Raw genomic sequence first — 16,568 nt, 5'->3', positions numbered from 1 at the left:
TATATATATATATATAGAAAATGGCAAAAGATGTTAACAGGCTCTTTCCAAATAAGAAAGACATCCAAAATCATACAAGAAGGTGTCTAACTTTATTAGTCTTCAAAGAAATGCACATTAAAACCACAACTGCTAGATACATATTGGAAATGCTAAATTAAAAAGACTGATGATGCCAAGTGTTGGCAAACATGTAGAGCAATGGGAAGTCTTACACATTGCTGATTCCAGTATAATTTGAAATGTCACTTTGCAAACCATTTGCAGTATCTACTAATGTGGAACATACGCATACCCCCACATCCAACAATTCCACCCAGGCACAAATGCAGCAGCACAGGTGAGCCCAGGCATGGCACCACAGAAACAAAAGTCCCAATAGGCAAAACTTAAAAGCAACTGAAATAGCCATCAACAGCAGAATGGTCAAAAGGCACCCTATGTAACAACAAAACAAATGAATTACAGCTACACACAGCAAAATGGAAGAATCTCCTAATTGTACTGGGCCAAAAAAAAAAAAGCACCCACCCAATCACACCCCAATACCCTTGAATTTTTTAGGCACCCTTGTCAAAAATCAATTAACCATAAACTTACAGCTTTATTTCTGGACTCTCAATTCTGAATTTATGCCAGACCCTCACTGTCTTGATTACCATAACTTTGTATAAGGTTTTGAAATGAAAAAGTGTGGTTACTCCAATTTTGTTCAATTTTTAAAAATTATACTGGCTATTCTGGGAACTTTACATTTCCATATAAATTTAAGAATCAGCTTGTCAATTTCTGCAAAGAAGTCAGCTGGAAAGTTGAAAGGGATAGCCCTGAACCTGTAGGTCAACTTAAGGAGTGTTGCCATTTTACAATATTAATACTTCTAATCCACAAACATGGGATGTCTTTCCATGTACTTAGATCTATTAATATTGCTTCCACAATATTTTATAGCTTTCAAATATGTTTTGTACTTCTTTTGTTTATTCTTGAAAAATAATTTTATTTTATTTATAAGTATTTTATTCTTTTTGATGCTACTGTAAATGAAATTCTTTATTTAACTGCATTTCCAAACCATTACTTTTTATTCCCTTATCATGTTTCATTTTCTATGAGGCACTCATAAATAAACTTGATAACTCCAAATGCTTATTAGATACTTTTTATCTTTCCCTCCCCTCAAGACTATGAGCACCATGACAACAGGACCTCTGCCTCCTTAACGTGATGCAGGATGATCCGATGGACAACAGTTTCTCAGATTATCACCAGTCGGGATATCAGGACTGTTTCAGATTTTTGGCTATTATGAATAATGATAAACATTCATGCATAGGCTTTTGTGCCAACTTAAATTAACATTTCTCTGTGATAAAGGTTCAACAGTTCAATTGCTGGGTCACATAATATTTGCATATTTAGCTTTTTAAGAGACTAATGATTTTCCAGAATAACTATAACATCTGATATTCCCATAAGAAATATATAAGTAATCCACTTTTCACATCATTGTAGTATTTGGTGCTGGCACCATTTTTCATTGTAGCCATTCTGCTACATGTGTAGTGATAGTTCATTGCTTTAATTTGCAGTCCTAGGTGATCAATGATACAGAATATTTTCTCATGTACTTATTTTCTACCTGTATATCTTCTTTGGTGAATTTCTCTTTATATTTTTGTCCTTTTTCTAATTTGATTTTTTTTTTTACCTGTTGGCTTTCAACAGCTTTTACATAGTCTAGGAACAAATCCTTGTCAGAAGTGGTTTACAAATATTTTCTCCTAAGTTGGTAGGTTGTTTTTTCATCATACTGACATGTGTTTTCACTAAGCACAGTTTTTAATTTTAATGAGATGCAACTTATCAATGTTTTTATCTTTGCTGCATTATGCTTTTGATGTCCAGTCTAAGAGCTACTTTCCTGCCCTGGATTCTGAATATCTTTCCTATGTTTTTCTAAATTTTTACAGTTCTAGTTTAGATTAAAATCCATGATCCAGTCTGATTTAATATTGGTATAAAGTGTGACATTTAGAGTAAGGTTCTTTTTTACCCACAGATGCCCAAACAGCTCTAGCCTCATTCTCCGGGAGGCTGGCTTTTCTTCACTTTCTCTGCTTTGCACTCTGTCAAACACCCTTGAGCATATTTGGGTGAGTCTATTTCTGGGTTCTAATGTTTCGTTGATCTTGGTTCTCTCCTTCTTGCACACCATGCTATTAATGTGTCTAGGTAGGATGCCTTAACCTTGGGAAGAGTGATTCTTCTCCCTTTACTCTCCTGGCCAAGACTATTTTAGCCACTTTAGGGCCTGGGCATTGCCAAATTAGTTTCAGAATAAGCTTATTTTGTTTAAAAAACAAATAAGAAAAACCTTGCTAAGATTTTGATAGGAAGTGTATTAAACTTACAGATCAATTTTGGGGAAACTGGGGAATGTTCCAGTCCCAGACTATAATGTACCTCTTTACTCAGACCTTTGATCACTTTCCTGAACACACGTTATCTATCTCTGGCATAGCTAAGATTGTGTTTTCACAGCAGTGACTAAGAGCACTGAACTTTTAGTTTCAGTTTCCACATGTTCATTGTCAGTATATAAAAATGGCACTGGCATTGGAATGTGTATCTTATAATTTGCCACCTTGCTGAACTCTTTAGTTCTGAGAGATTTTTTATAGATCGCATGGGATTTTCTACATACACAATCATGTCATCGGTAAATAGGGGCATTTTTACTTCTTCCTTTCCAATTTGAATTCCTTCTGTTTCCTTTACTTGCCTTATTCAGTGGCTAGAAATGCGAGCTGAGTAAGTGTGGTAGAGCAAACACCTGCCCTGTGCCCAGTCTCAGAAGAAAGGCATCCAACATGCACTGAGGGTGATGCCAGCTATAGGCTTTTACAGATGATTTTTACAAGAATAAAGTGATCCCCTCCATTCCTATCATGGATGGTACTGAAAAGAGAGGATTCACAGATTCTACCCAAGTTTTCAACCCCACAACACAAGGCAGTCTTAAAATCGAAAGGAAAACTGAAGGCGATGGGACCAGGTCTCACAGCCAGGAGTCCATGCAGCCAGCACCCTCAAGCCCTCTATCATCTGCTTCCTGGCAGCTGGCTATGAGCTGCCCTGTAGAGAGGCCCATCTGGCCAGAAATGGGAAAGGCCTCGAACCAAAGTCCCTGGAACTGAGGTCCTAAGTCCAACACAGCACCAAGTTCTGCCAACAGGCCCAATAGGACCTGAAGGTGACAGCCATCTGATGGATCCTTGACCGAAGCCTTGAGAGAGACCTGGAACCAGGAGACCTAGCTAAGCTGCACCCAGATTCCTGACCACAAAAACTGTGAGGCAATGTTGATGTTTTAAAGAACTGCATCAAAATTTATATGACTACCATCTGTCTTCTAGAAATGTGCAAAGATATAATGTACAAGAATGTTCACTGTAGCACTTTACAATAGAAACCACCTGAAAATCTAAGAATGGATAAAAAATTAGTGACTTATAGTATCCATATAAATGAATACTATGTAAATGAGTTGCAAATCAGTCTGTTTAATTTCATCTAGTTTTGTCACATCAAACACACCCCAATCATTCTCGGTACAGATTAATGTAGCAGTGTCTTGAGGAAGATGACTTTCTTGTACTAAGTATCTTGCACAGATGGCTCAGGCTGCTATGCTCCTATGTGGCCTGCACGCCAACTGGCACTAAGGGCTCACACTACTCTGTAAGAGGTTTTTTAAAAACTTATTTAATATATTTTTAAAAGTTGTTCTTGAGCCTTGATAAAAAATAAAAAAAAAAGACTGTCCATTGAGTCACTGTTCCTCAGGAAAGACTGTGCATGAGAAACAGCTACCGCCATGCGGTCAGCTCACTCGGTTATACCCCAGGCCACCAGCAGCCCAGTGATTTCCACCTCTGACCAATGTGGGGGTTTTTTTAATGGCCTCTTCGTACACGGTCCTAAACTTTTTCTTTGTAATCCTCTTTAGCTTCCATTTACCTTTCCTTCTTTAAGTTTTATTAACCATAAAAATTCTTATTAAGCATAAGAATTAATACCCAATAATTATTTGTAATATATCTATCTGTAATAGGAAGTTCTAGAAGCTGAAATTCGTTGGTCACATGAAATAATACTGATAATGCAACATTAAGCAGTTAACATGTCTTATTTTAGACAAAATATGACGTCATCTGTGCACACTGAAATGTACTTTAACAAAACAGACTATACAAAAAAATCTAGATGTTTCTTCACGTACAGTAAATCTTACACAATGATGTTAAGATTGAAAATAAATGTCTCAACTTCCTTTATATTCAAAAGTTACTTGTAATCAAGCTAAATATTAATAAGTGGCATAGACACGTCTGGAATATATTGAAAATGCATCAACCTTTTCCACTATGATGAGGTCTCCAACTTGTATGTCTGAACTCTGAACTTGCACTTTACCTTGAAAAGAAGAAGAAGTATAATCAACTCAAGGAAACAACAGCACACCAGAGTTAAACTTTCAATTAATAAATAATACTTTAGAAATAACTTTTTGGGGAAAAACTTTATATATGTATCTCTACTTATACTTTCAAAATAAATATTTCAGATAGACACAGTCACTAAAAATTAACTTCTCTTAGTTAACTCCCAAATACAATTTAACCACCCCCAATAAAAACCAGGTGGGAATGTGGAAGAGGATTCCATGTGGAAGGTTCTTCCCCAATCTACCATTATTTCAGGTGTGAGTCAAGATAGGATAATCAGAAATATCACTAAATAAAATAATGTGGTGACAGAAACTGAGTCAAATGGAGATGTACAGTCCTTACACTCACCCTGGGAATGGCATTGACTAGCACATGACTAACAGAAAAGAAGGAACAGAGAAGATCAGAGAGAATATCACCCTTCACTAGAAGCTTTTACAGACACAGGTCAGGACCACAGCTTTATTATGAAAAGTGGTTCTTCTCCATGCTATACTGTGCAAATTCTTAAAATATCTACATGATAGCTAGTGTGTGCTAATCATGTGTAACAGTAAATATATAACTTCTACATCACAATGTTCATATCACATAGAGTATATAAAACATTATAGAGGCAATTTAAAACACCAAGTTCTTTCACTTCCTGTGTCTCTGGGCCCAGCCTCCATCCCTTCCTCCATCTCTGTTTCTCACTCCTCCCTAGCTTGGCAGTCTCCTTCACCCTGTCTGTCTCCCTTTTAGGACCAGCAACAACTTTTACTATTTTAATATGGGGAAAGGTCCTTTTCTTTTACATTGTTTATTCTGAAAGCTAATAGAACAGAGGAAAGTTCATATTGCATTATCAAAACCTAATATTACTGACCATTCCCCTGACTTTTAGACCACATCCAACTTATTATAAAACCTTATTTCCTAAATACCTCTTCAAGCAGCTGAGTTTCAATAATGCTAAACTAGTTCCTAACAATTTGTCTGGAGGATATCAATAAGCTTTGTAAATGCTACTATGTTTTTCATGTTCCTCAATTATATTATAGACACATAAGGCTGGAGCTATTTTTGGGGGGGGGGGGGGGCGGGCTTATTTGTGTTCATACCATAAAATAGCAATGTTCTTTAGAATTACATGGGCAACAAATCTTAAGATGTCTCTACAAGTGATAAGTATATGTCTACTATTAGCCAAAAAAGAATGTCTATTTCAATTATTTTTCCCTCGGTCACTTCAAGCTACCTGTCTGTACTCCCACTGTTCTATTTTTATAGCTAAGCCCCAGGCAGTGAATATCCCTCATTGACCTCAGCAGAACCCCGAACCAGGACCTATATTTCACTTTTCTCTTCACTTCTACTATGCACCCTCTTCTCCTTCCTTCTGTTTTTCACACTCTCTGTAACAGACACAAAGAGGAGAGAGATGAATAGCTGCAGGCATAAGATGCAATAAATGCAGGAAATAATTTTTAAATATTTTAAAACATAGAAAACATATCCTTTTTTGACTTCTTAATCAAGATTTTACATTCCTGAGAAAGTTATTATTCCTTCACATGACAATATAAACTATTTAAAAGAGATCTATACTCTGAAAAAAAACACAAAACATTGCTGAGAAATATTTAAAAGACCTAAATAAAGGTAGAAATATATCTCATTCATGGGTCAGGAGACTTAATATTATTAAGACATCAACTCTCCCCCAACTTATCTATAGATTCAATGTAATCCCAATCAAAATCCCAGCAGGCTTTTTCATGAAAATGGATTCCATGTCATATGAAAATCCAAAGAACCTAGACTAGCCAAAACAACTGTGGAATTAGAAAACAATGTTGGAGGGCTAACAATCTCTGATTTCAAGAATTATTATAAAGCAATAATAATCAAAAGAGCATGGAATTAGCATAAAGATAGACAAATATATCAATGGAGTGAAAGGCGAAAAAAACCCACACTTGAAGGACAACTTATTTTTGACAAAAGTGCATGGCAATGTAGTGGGAAAGAATTACTACTTCCCCAAATGGTGCTAGAAACAAGGGGACATCCACATGCAAGAGAAGTACTCAGACCTGTACATTGCACCGACATAAAATTTACACAACATGGATATATATATATATATACATACATACATATATACATATATACGAAACATAACAGAAAATCTTTGAGTTGGGTAAATAGTAATTAGGATACCACAAGCCTTTGTTTAAGAAAAAAAAGATAAACTGGACTTAATCGACTAGAACCGTGGTTGGCCAACTGCGGCTCGCGAGCCACATGCGGCTCTTTGGCTCCTTGAGTGTGGCTCTTCCACAAAATACCACGTGTGGTCGCGCGTACGGTGCGATTGAAACTTCGTGGCCCATGCACAGAAGTTGGTTTTTGGCATGGGCGAGTCTATTTTGAAGAAGTACTGTTGATATTTGGCTCTGTTGACTAATGAGTTTGCCGGCCACTGGACTAGAACATCAAAGGGGCAAGAAAGTGCTAAGGTATAAGATCAATGGACTGGTGTCTGAAACAGCTCGAGTCAGGTACAAAAAGAATAAGCTGTAAAGACAGGAAGGGACCCCGCCTCCAGCTCAAGTGGCCTCAAGGCTATGGAGAAGCACAGCCACTGCAGAGGAAATAAGACCCTCAGAGGTGAGTCATTCTCAGTAAGGAGTTTGGAGATGAAAGCTGCGGATGAGGAAGGAACCTGAATCCTGAGGCGCAGTGAGAAGGGCAAGGGGCAGAGCGAGGATGCTCACAGTAAATACAATGCACAAGATGAACATCTGAGCCTCCACAAGTTCAGTGACGAGTACACAGACCAAGTCACATGATGCTAGTCCTGGGACACACAGGCCCAGACTGCGCTCAGGCTGAGACCCCCCCTGCTGAAGCTGGGCAGCTGCACAGGCTTGTGCTTAACGTCACTCAGGGCCAGGCCCTCTTCCCCAGGATGTGCTGAGGATAAAAGTGGGAATGAAATGGGCAAAGTCGTATCCTCATGGAGGAGAGAAAGAGAAAGAGAAAGTGAGAATGAGAGTGAGGGTGAGAGTGAGAGAGAGAGAGAGAGAGAGAGAAAGAAACGTGGATGTGAAAGACATATTGATTGGCTGCCTCCCACATGCACCCCAACAGGGGCCAGGGATCGAACCTGCAACCCAGGTCCATGCCCTTGACAAGGAATCAAACCTGAGACCCTTTAGTCCAAGGGTTGCTGCTCTAACCTCTGAACCACTGACAAGGACAATTAGAGAGGTTTTTAAAAACATTCTTTAGCAATAACAAAAAAATTTAAATGCTCAAATTCAACAGAATCAATTCTTTTTCCTGTTCTATTGTAAAAAAAGAATTAGCTTTAGGAAGAACACTGAAATAATAATATATTACAGTATGGTAAGAAACATTTAAAGATAAAACACTGTTATTCACTGGATCAGCTGTGCTAGCCAACCACTTCCCCTCTAGTCTCCCTTGCTAAAACAGTCCACACCACCTGTGTAATGACCAGCAGAGTCCAGAAGCTACCTGCAGAGGCTACCCACACAGACTTTTACCTACCAATGTGCAGAACTAAAGCGATATGCAGAACTAAACACTGAAATAAGTACCAATAGCAATCCACTGCATTCACCAGATAAATATTTGGTAGAAAAGTATACAATTTGAAAAATTTAATAAGTACCTCAACATTAACTATTTTATTAACTAACAGATACAAATGAACATTAGATGGTATTAGACGATAGAGACACCCTTCAAAGTCTTGGTCAAGCCCACCACTATCTGCCTAAGGGAAGTTTGTAATCTCTGTTTTCTGCAGCTAGACAGGCCTCTTAAATATCTACCAAAGGTCAGGACTGTTAATATAAATGGCTCTAAGACTAAAATCAGAAGATGTACAATGCAGCGGTCTCCCTCTCTCATGGGCCTACAAATGCACACTTCTACCAATGTCCTCCTACGTGAGTCTGTGTGGTTACGCCAGCATCAAGAGGGATACGAGCCAGCCTTGGTTTGAAATTGTCCGTAGTCCCTGTTTCCTCTATGTTTAATAATCTATACGGTGATGGCTTCCTTCTCAATTACTCCTGAGTGTGGAGATTGGTATGAGCCCTGGTGGGAGAAGGAGAAAATCAATAGATGGAGACAGCAGGACTGCGTCAGGCTCCTGCTAAGGGTTCCATGTCATTGGTCCAATACAGGAGCAGGAAGAAAATGTCTCAGTAATCGTAGAGTTATAGTGTCTCAGGTTTCTCAGAGAAAATAAGAAAAAAAATGAAAGAGAAAAATAACCAGTGAAGGAAGGAGGTAAGGAGAGAGGAGAGGTTTCCCAAGCTACTAAAATGCTCCATGAAGGAATATTTCTTAAAACTGGCATGGAGATCTGGATGAATCAGTAAAGCAGAACAGAAAGCAGAGTAAAGGGCCCGAACGAATCTACATATTTCTCAAAGGTCTGAGAAAAGAACTTAATAACTGGTTTTAAAACAACTAACTGACCATTTGGGAAAAAGAAAAGTTAGATCCCGTCCCAATGTAATACATACTTTAAATGTAAAATTGCAACACTGTTAGAAAATAAAAATATCTACACTATATTGGGGTTAAAAGAACTACCTAAGGTTAAAGTAAAAAAACAAAACACAAAAACAATCAAAAAGGTTTGCATCCATAAAAATTATAAATTTACCTACATCTAAAAAAGATTTTAAAAATTAGTCAAACAAGATAAATATATCTGCCATGTCATAAACTTCTCTTATAAAGAAATTATAACAAGGCAAAAAAGTGGAAATAGGAAAAAAGATGAATAAACTTGTATAAAAGATTAAAAACGAACAATGAAATGCTAAAAGGTAAGTAGCAAGCAAAATGAGAACCTTTTTCACCAATCAAGCTGGTGAGTTAAAGAGCGTTGTATTTTAAGTGGGCCAGGACACCAGGTGAGGGGTGCACGGCCGGCTGACCACACATGGGCATGCCGGTGCACAGACTGTTGCAGTCTCACCAGCAGCTCTCTGACAACATCTATCAGTATGAAAACTTTTCATAACTAACCTGGAAGTTCCTCATTTACTTAATATTGCACTTACTGAGTGCCTACATGTGCCAATTACTCTGCTCAGCCTTGAGGAAACAGCAGTTGTGCACATGGAGCTAAGAGACCAATGACCGATAGTATCATCAGAGCAACACTAGTCACCAAAAGGAAATACCAGATGCCACCAGACATACACACACACAGCCCTTACATGTGTGAGAAGAGGCTCTGTGTTAGCCAGCAAGTGATTTTAGTCATATTTCAGGTGTTCCAGACCCTCAACCCCAGACGATGTAATAAAAACCAATGTATGAGTATCATGAAGAAATTAATTCATAGATCCTCTCAGGGTGACCTGGAAAAACATACTGGCCATGAGACAGTGGGTATATACATCTACTCCTGCATACATGTACCTAGTCCTGAGTATACATATCCAGTCCTAAACAAATGAAATAGTAAATCTTAAGTGTGTGCTTTTGCCTGACATATAGAGCAGGCAATAAATATCACTGTATAGTAAAAACACAATAATGTTTGCTAAATATTCTTGAAAAATACTGGAATGGATCCTTTTCAAATGCTGCTCAGACCACAGACAAGAAAGATGACTTAAGTCTACTTCACAAAAGGGAGGATATAAGATGAATATGTGAAAAGCTGAGCATGTGCACCAAAGCACTGCTTTGACTACATAAAATAAAACATCCACAAATGACTTCCCAATATCCAGGGCTGTATTTCATCTGTGCTGTCACAAGAGTGGACGAACAAGAGACGACAGCACATCAATAACGTGCGAAGAGTCATCACTGCTTCTCTGCATACGCATCGCAGCAATCAACTCTGATTACTTCCAAGTGCATCAGCTGCTAAGCACTTTCTGATGGGGAAATTCAGCTGACACTTGAGTATACTATTAAAAAAAACTATCTTCAAATATGACTGTCACAAAAGGAAATCCTTCTTGCCAAGTAGAAAATATAGTAACTCATAAAATCAGTTACATTTATGATTTCCCCTGTGAAAGTGTGTATAATGCATAAACAATATATAAGAGGCACTAAAGAGGGATTTAAAAATCTCTTGATTTTTAAAGGGATAATTATAACTCACAAATGAAGTAAATTTTACTAAAAGATCACAAAATTTCACAGAGACATTTTATAAATGTTTTAACTATAAAAGAACAGAATAAGAGTTTTACAAGTAGCAACAACACAGTACTGATAGGGATCCAAGCCACGCAACCACAGAGGAACAGAGAACAGTCCCTTTTTGTACTCCCTGTGAACAAGGCTTCTTTTGGAAGGAGACTGGAACACAAGAAACATGTAAATATGGACATGCCCTCCCACATTCTCTCTCACACACAATTTACATAAGGTTCAAAGACAGCAGACCTTCTTTTCTATTAAAAGAAAGACTTAAGATATACTGGGAAACAACCATCACAAAAAACCCATAGAACAGAGTAATTCCATTTCTAATAAATTCCATTCCTAAATATAATATTTCATGTTAGCTTTAGGTATAACACTGGAAAATATACAGGTAGTGGTTGATATGACTGAACCCTGCTGAGATTTGGTGGCTGATTAAAATAAATACAAATATACAAAAGACCTCCAAGTTTGTCCTGTCTACTAAAATACTGCATGAGCTCTTTAAGAAGCACAGTTCAGGACTTATTCGTGTTTGAATCCCATGAGGTTATCACAGTGCCTAAGACATAGTGAGTACTTAGTAAATATTTGTGGAATTGAATTGTGAACTAGCCAACTGGATAATTACCAAGGCATTCAATTTATACACCTCTCCCTGTAAGTAGGAAAAAATATTGCATTGATTCCAAGAATGTGAAAATAGAATGGCCACACAATTTATACTCCTCTTCATTAGGAACTTTGCAAAAACTGCCAACACCCAGGAGCACCTGTTTCATGCTCTCCTCCCTGCCTCTGCCTCTGCCTCTGAAGCTGTCTATTAGGAGACAGTGAATAATAAACGCAGTCATAAACAAGGAGAAGGAAGGAAAAGAGCAGTGGCAGACATGGAAAATTCCCACACAAGAAAAGCAGCTTCTTGGGCAATAAAACAAAGGGCTAACTAAAGTATTCCAGTATTCACTGAGATCATCTATCAGTCAAAGTAGTCTCTGCTTCCAAACAAAGCACCTTTAAGACAGTAACAGACTTGAAATAGAAGTGGCTTTCCTTTAAAAAACAAAAAGCAAACTACAGGATGTTTTCCCAGTGTAGTTCTACAAGAGTGTGTTTAAGAACTCCTAATACAAAAAGTTCAAATGTTGTAAATATGATACAACAAACCAGTCAATTACACATTCATCAATGCCATTCAAAGAATAGATAACTGTGAAATATTAGAAATTAAGAAGCAGAGCGACAAACATTCTTGACAACAAAATAAATGTTAAATTATGCCCTATAAACATAACTGTATTTTTTCACATTCTAGACTTTACTTGTCAATCACTTGCATCAAAATAACCAACCACCAAGCAATGCACTGCAGTTGAAAGAACACTAGGCTTAGAGTCAGAATGGTCCAGGTTCCAATCTGAGCTCTATCAAGCACCTGACAGGGCAGCTCGTTCAGCATGTGCCTCAGGTTTCTCATCTGTAACCTGGAGGTAATACCAACCTCCCTTGGATGGTGGTTATGTGAATGCATATTATGAATGTTATCTGACACACACAAGAAAGTAAAAAATAGCAAAAATTATCATCAACTGCATGAAAAATGTCCATTTCATGGATCACCAGTATCGATGACCAATTTTTTAAAAGATGTATTTCCTAGAGTACTTAAAATAATTCTACTAAAAAATGTTTTTAACGTATTTTTACTTCAAACATCTCAGAAGTATGAAAGACATAATATTAGTATGTCTTCCTCAACATTATATTCTATTTTTAGGTGAAACTGATATAAAAAATCAGCCATTTTAACATGGATAGTTCAGTGGCCCTCAGTATATTCAGTATCCTACAACCAACTCCATCAGGTTCCAAACACTCATCACCACTGAAGGGACCTTCACACCCACTCCCCTACCTCCCCAGGCATGACAAATACAATCTGCATGCTATCCCCATCACTTCACCTACTCTGTACATTTCTGTGAATGAAACCACACAGTGTGTGACCTTTTGTGTCTAGCTTCTTTCATACAGCATGGTATTCTCAAGGTTCATCCATGTTCTATCATATCTCATTTTAATCAAATGTGCTGGTTTAATAACATTCAGGTGCATGAATACAGCAAAATTTTGTTTATCCACTCATCCACTGATGGACATGTGGGTTGTTAGCACCCTTTGGCAACTGTAAATAGTGCTGCAGTGAACATGGGCATGTATGAATTTGCTTGCATTCCTATTTCCAATTCTAAGTTTATCTGAGAATGCCTTAATTTCTCCCTCATTTTTGAATAATTTTACTGAATACAGAATTCTCGATGGGAAGTTTTTTCTTTTACTATTTTAAAAATATCACCATGTTGTTCCTCCTGCTGATTTTTCATCTTCTTACTGGGGACCCCTCCTCTCTTATGTGACAAGTGGCTGCTCTCAGTGTCCTCTTGGTCATTGGGTTTCAACATAGTCTAACTACAACGTATCCGTGTGGCTCTCCATGCATTTGCCTTTCCAGTGTTTCATTAAACTTTCTGAATCTGTAGATTCATGTCCTTTATCAAGTTTGGGAAGTTAATGATCATTATTCCTTCAAATATTTTTCTACACTTTCTCTCTCCTCTGCTCCTAAGATCCCATTATGTGCATATTAGCACACTTGCTGCCATCCCATAAGTCTCCTAAGATTTATTTATTTTTCTAATTCTTCCTTCTGCCCCTCAGACTGGACATTCATAGGACCCAGGTTCAAGTTCATTGATAGTTTCTTCTGACTACTCTAATCTGCTACTGAAACTCACTTGTGATTTTTTTCTTTTAATTTATTGTACTTTTCAGCTCCAGAATTTTCCTTTCGCTTCTTTTTCAATCATTCTATACTTTAATTGACATTCTGTAATTGTTAATACTTCATTCTCCTAATCTTTTAGCAATTCATTTCCTTTAGCTCCTTGAGCATATTTAAGGCAATTGATTTAGTCCTTGTCTAGTAAATCCTTGGAAATAATTTTTCTTAATGCCTTCTGTGAACAGGCTACACTTTGTTTCTTGTCAAATGCTGTAGCTGTTATGTTTAGTGACTTTGCTAAACTCATTTTTGTAAAGTGTGTATTCTCTGTCATATGTGGTTTCTGAAAGAGATTTCCTTGCATATAAGAAAAGGGAGGGAGGGAGAGGGGTACAGTGGGGGGAAAAAGAGAGAGAGAAAGAGATATAAAGAGGGGGAAGGGGAAGGAGGAGGAAAGGAAGAGAGAGAGTGAAGCAGCGAGGGAGGGAGAGAGGGAGAGAGTATCTGTGCAGACAGGCTCTGTGCTGAGGATTCCAGCACTTAGCCAGGCTGTTTATAACTCGGCCACAGGCTGCACCTCTGCTAGCACTGAGCCTAGACATTGGCCACAGGCAAAAGACCTTCTCAGGTCTTTTCTGAGCATGTGTCCAGTTCCAGCTTTGAAAATGAGTTTCAAATTTCCCCAGTAAACAAGGCACTTGTGAACGCCCTAATTATTCAAAGAAACTAGATATCATATGCAATCACATAATACTATTTTCAATAATAGAATTAAGACGTGTTTTCCTTCATTTATGTTCACTCTAAAATGATGATTACATCGGACAAATGATGACCTGGATTAAAGGTGTCTCGCTAACCTCTTACTGTGAGCTTGCTGTAAAGTTGTGAATTTACTTCCTTGTCTCGCTGAAAACGCCGAAATTCATCCATTGCTTCCCTCATGATAGTAACAGCCAAGACAAATCCCTACAAAAGAAAAAAGGAAAATTATTTTTTACTATTTGGTTTTTCTTTCCCCTCAATTTATAGTTGACCCTTGAACAACACGAGTGTGACCTATGGGGTCCACTTATGCACAGATTTTTCTCAGTAAACACCTGCACTGTTTCTGATCTGTGGTTGGGAATTGTAGATGTGGGTGGGGGAGGTAGAGGGGAAGGGCCTGAGGACCACATGCATTGTTCTATGCCATTCTACAGAGGGGACTTGAGCAGTCATGCATTTTAGTATATATTGAGGGTTCTGGAACAGATCCCTGGTGGATGCCAAGGGACAACTAAGCTTTGGGGGAGTCAAAAGTTACGGATTTTCGACTATGTGGAGACCTAACCTCTGTGTTGTTCAGGGGTCAACTGTATATTACTTCTAAAATATAAAATAAATGAAAACAGAAAAAAGTAACAATAAAATACTATAAAAGGAATATAATACATAGTAATAGATTTACAATTCATACTATCTCTAAGACAATTTTTAAAATTCACATCATAATATGTAGTAACCCAAAGAAAAAACCAATCTTGAATAAATCTATGAAATTAGACTTGGAACATTCAAGCATTCAAATAGAAAATTAACAAAGACTGACAAAAAACTCTTATAATTTCTGCATTTAAATATTTCTGATAGAATAAAAGCATTTCAGAAAACAAAACAATTCCCAGGTATGGCACGTATCATGATCAATTTCCTCACCTAGAGCAACATCGTGCAATGGCATTGGAGAGCATAGGTACGGTCAGTGCTTTCTCTCATTTTTTAGGTTAAAACCTGAATAGATTAATTTGGTGCTAAGTAAAACTTTTATTTACTTATAATCTACTATGAACTGTTACACCACTAACATGTGGCTAATGTCAATCTTTTTTAAAGGCTACATTCGTATTTTCTGACACACATTCCATGGATATTTAAGCCAATCTCCCATGATTAACTGGAGACCTCTTTCGTAGGCTTCATGGTACTGACAAATGTGCTCCAGTCTATTCTATAAACAACACACCAATGGATGAATTTCCACTGAAGGGACAATCATCTTTTATTCTAGTTTTTTTCTGTACAATCAACAAGCTAAATTAAGTGGGCCACTGGAACATGTTTCTGGTATTTACTAAACTGCACCCCTCTTTATGCAGTTGCCCTGAATGCTGGTGCGGGGCTCCAACCTCAGTCCTCGTGGCCCAATGCACCACTCACCCATGATCCATCACAGTCTGAATCTTCGAGGTATAGCCATCACCTATAAATAATGCCTTGACTCCTCTCCTGCACTCATCCATCACTGATCACCAAACGCAGGTCATACCTCCGAGACACATGGGCCTGGCTCCGACCCTCCTCTGGTCTCACCCACAGCATCAGTCTCCTGCCTCCAGCCTCATTTCTCTCCAAATCATCCTTCCCCACGTTACCAAAATGTCTTCTACAATATGAATTTGGAAAATGTGTGGCCAAATCCTCCTCTTGGGATGGGTCCCAGCAATTCACTACCCCAAACCTTTGACAGTTCCCCTTGTTCATGCTCCATTTAGTAAAGTACAACCTTAAGAATGGATAGCTCTCAGGGACAACCAAGATGGCGGCATAGGTAAACACCTGAACTTGCTGCCGTGCACAACCACATTAAAACTACAATAAAAAGACAAAACGAATATCATCCAGAACCACGGGAAGGCTGGCTGAGTGGAAATTCTACAACTAGAAGGAAAGAGAAAAGCGCATTGAGTCCGGTAGGAGGTGCAGAGTTGTGGAAGTGTGGAGGTACGGAGGCGCGCACGAAAGGGGCTGGCAGCTGGGTATGCAGTTGTCTTTTTCAATCGGGTGGGAGAAACAAGCTCCAACTGCTCTGAACTCCAGTTCCGGGTGAGAATTTGGGGACCCAGACTCATATGGAGAGAAACTGGACTGTCTGGCATCGGGCCGGAACATGAGGGCGGCTTTCTCGAAGAGGTGCTTGCAGTGTTCATTGTTCCTGCACGGGGCCGTGGGACACAGACCCTGGGACCACTCCGAGGCAGAGCAGACTGGCAGCCACTGTGGTTTGCTCTGCCCTGGTGATTCCC

At 38.4% G+C, this 16,568-nt stretch overlaps 1 protein-coding gene across 4 annotated transcripts in view; it reads right to left on the bottom strand.

Moving 5' to 3' along the window:
• Window positions 1-16,568, bottom strand: part of ATP9B (ATPase, class II, type 9B) — a 138,835-nt gene that overhangs the window by 104,312 nt on the left and 17,955 nt on the right. For 3 of the 4 annotated variants that reach the window (XM_014535913.1, XM_014535914.1, XM_014535915.1), the window contains 2 exons: window positions 14,364-14,472; window positions 4,421-4,479 (listed from right to left, as the gene is read on the bottom strand). In XM_014535913.1, the coding sequence (XP_014391399.1) occupies window positions 4,421-4,479; window positions 14,364-14,472 (168 nt within the window). Of the gene's footprint in view, window positions 1-4,420; window positions 4,480-14,363; window positions 14,473-16,568 lie in introns of those variants that run through there. The other variant, XM_014535916.1, reaches the window with a different exon arrangement.

This window comes from Myotis brandtii, unplaced genomic scaffold (genome assembly GCF_000412655.1).
Source record: "Myotis brandtii unplaced genomic scaffold, ASM41265v1 scaffold154, whole genome shotgun sequence".
Classification (NCBI taxonomy): Eukaryota; Metazoa; Chordata; class Mammalia; order Chiroptera; family Vespertilionidae; genus Myotis; species Myotis brandtii.
The sequence above is the reverse complement of the archived record's forward strand: the minus strand, read 5'-3'. Positions and strand labels throughout refer to the sequence as shown.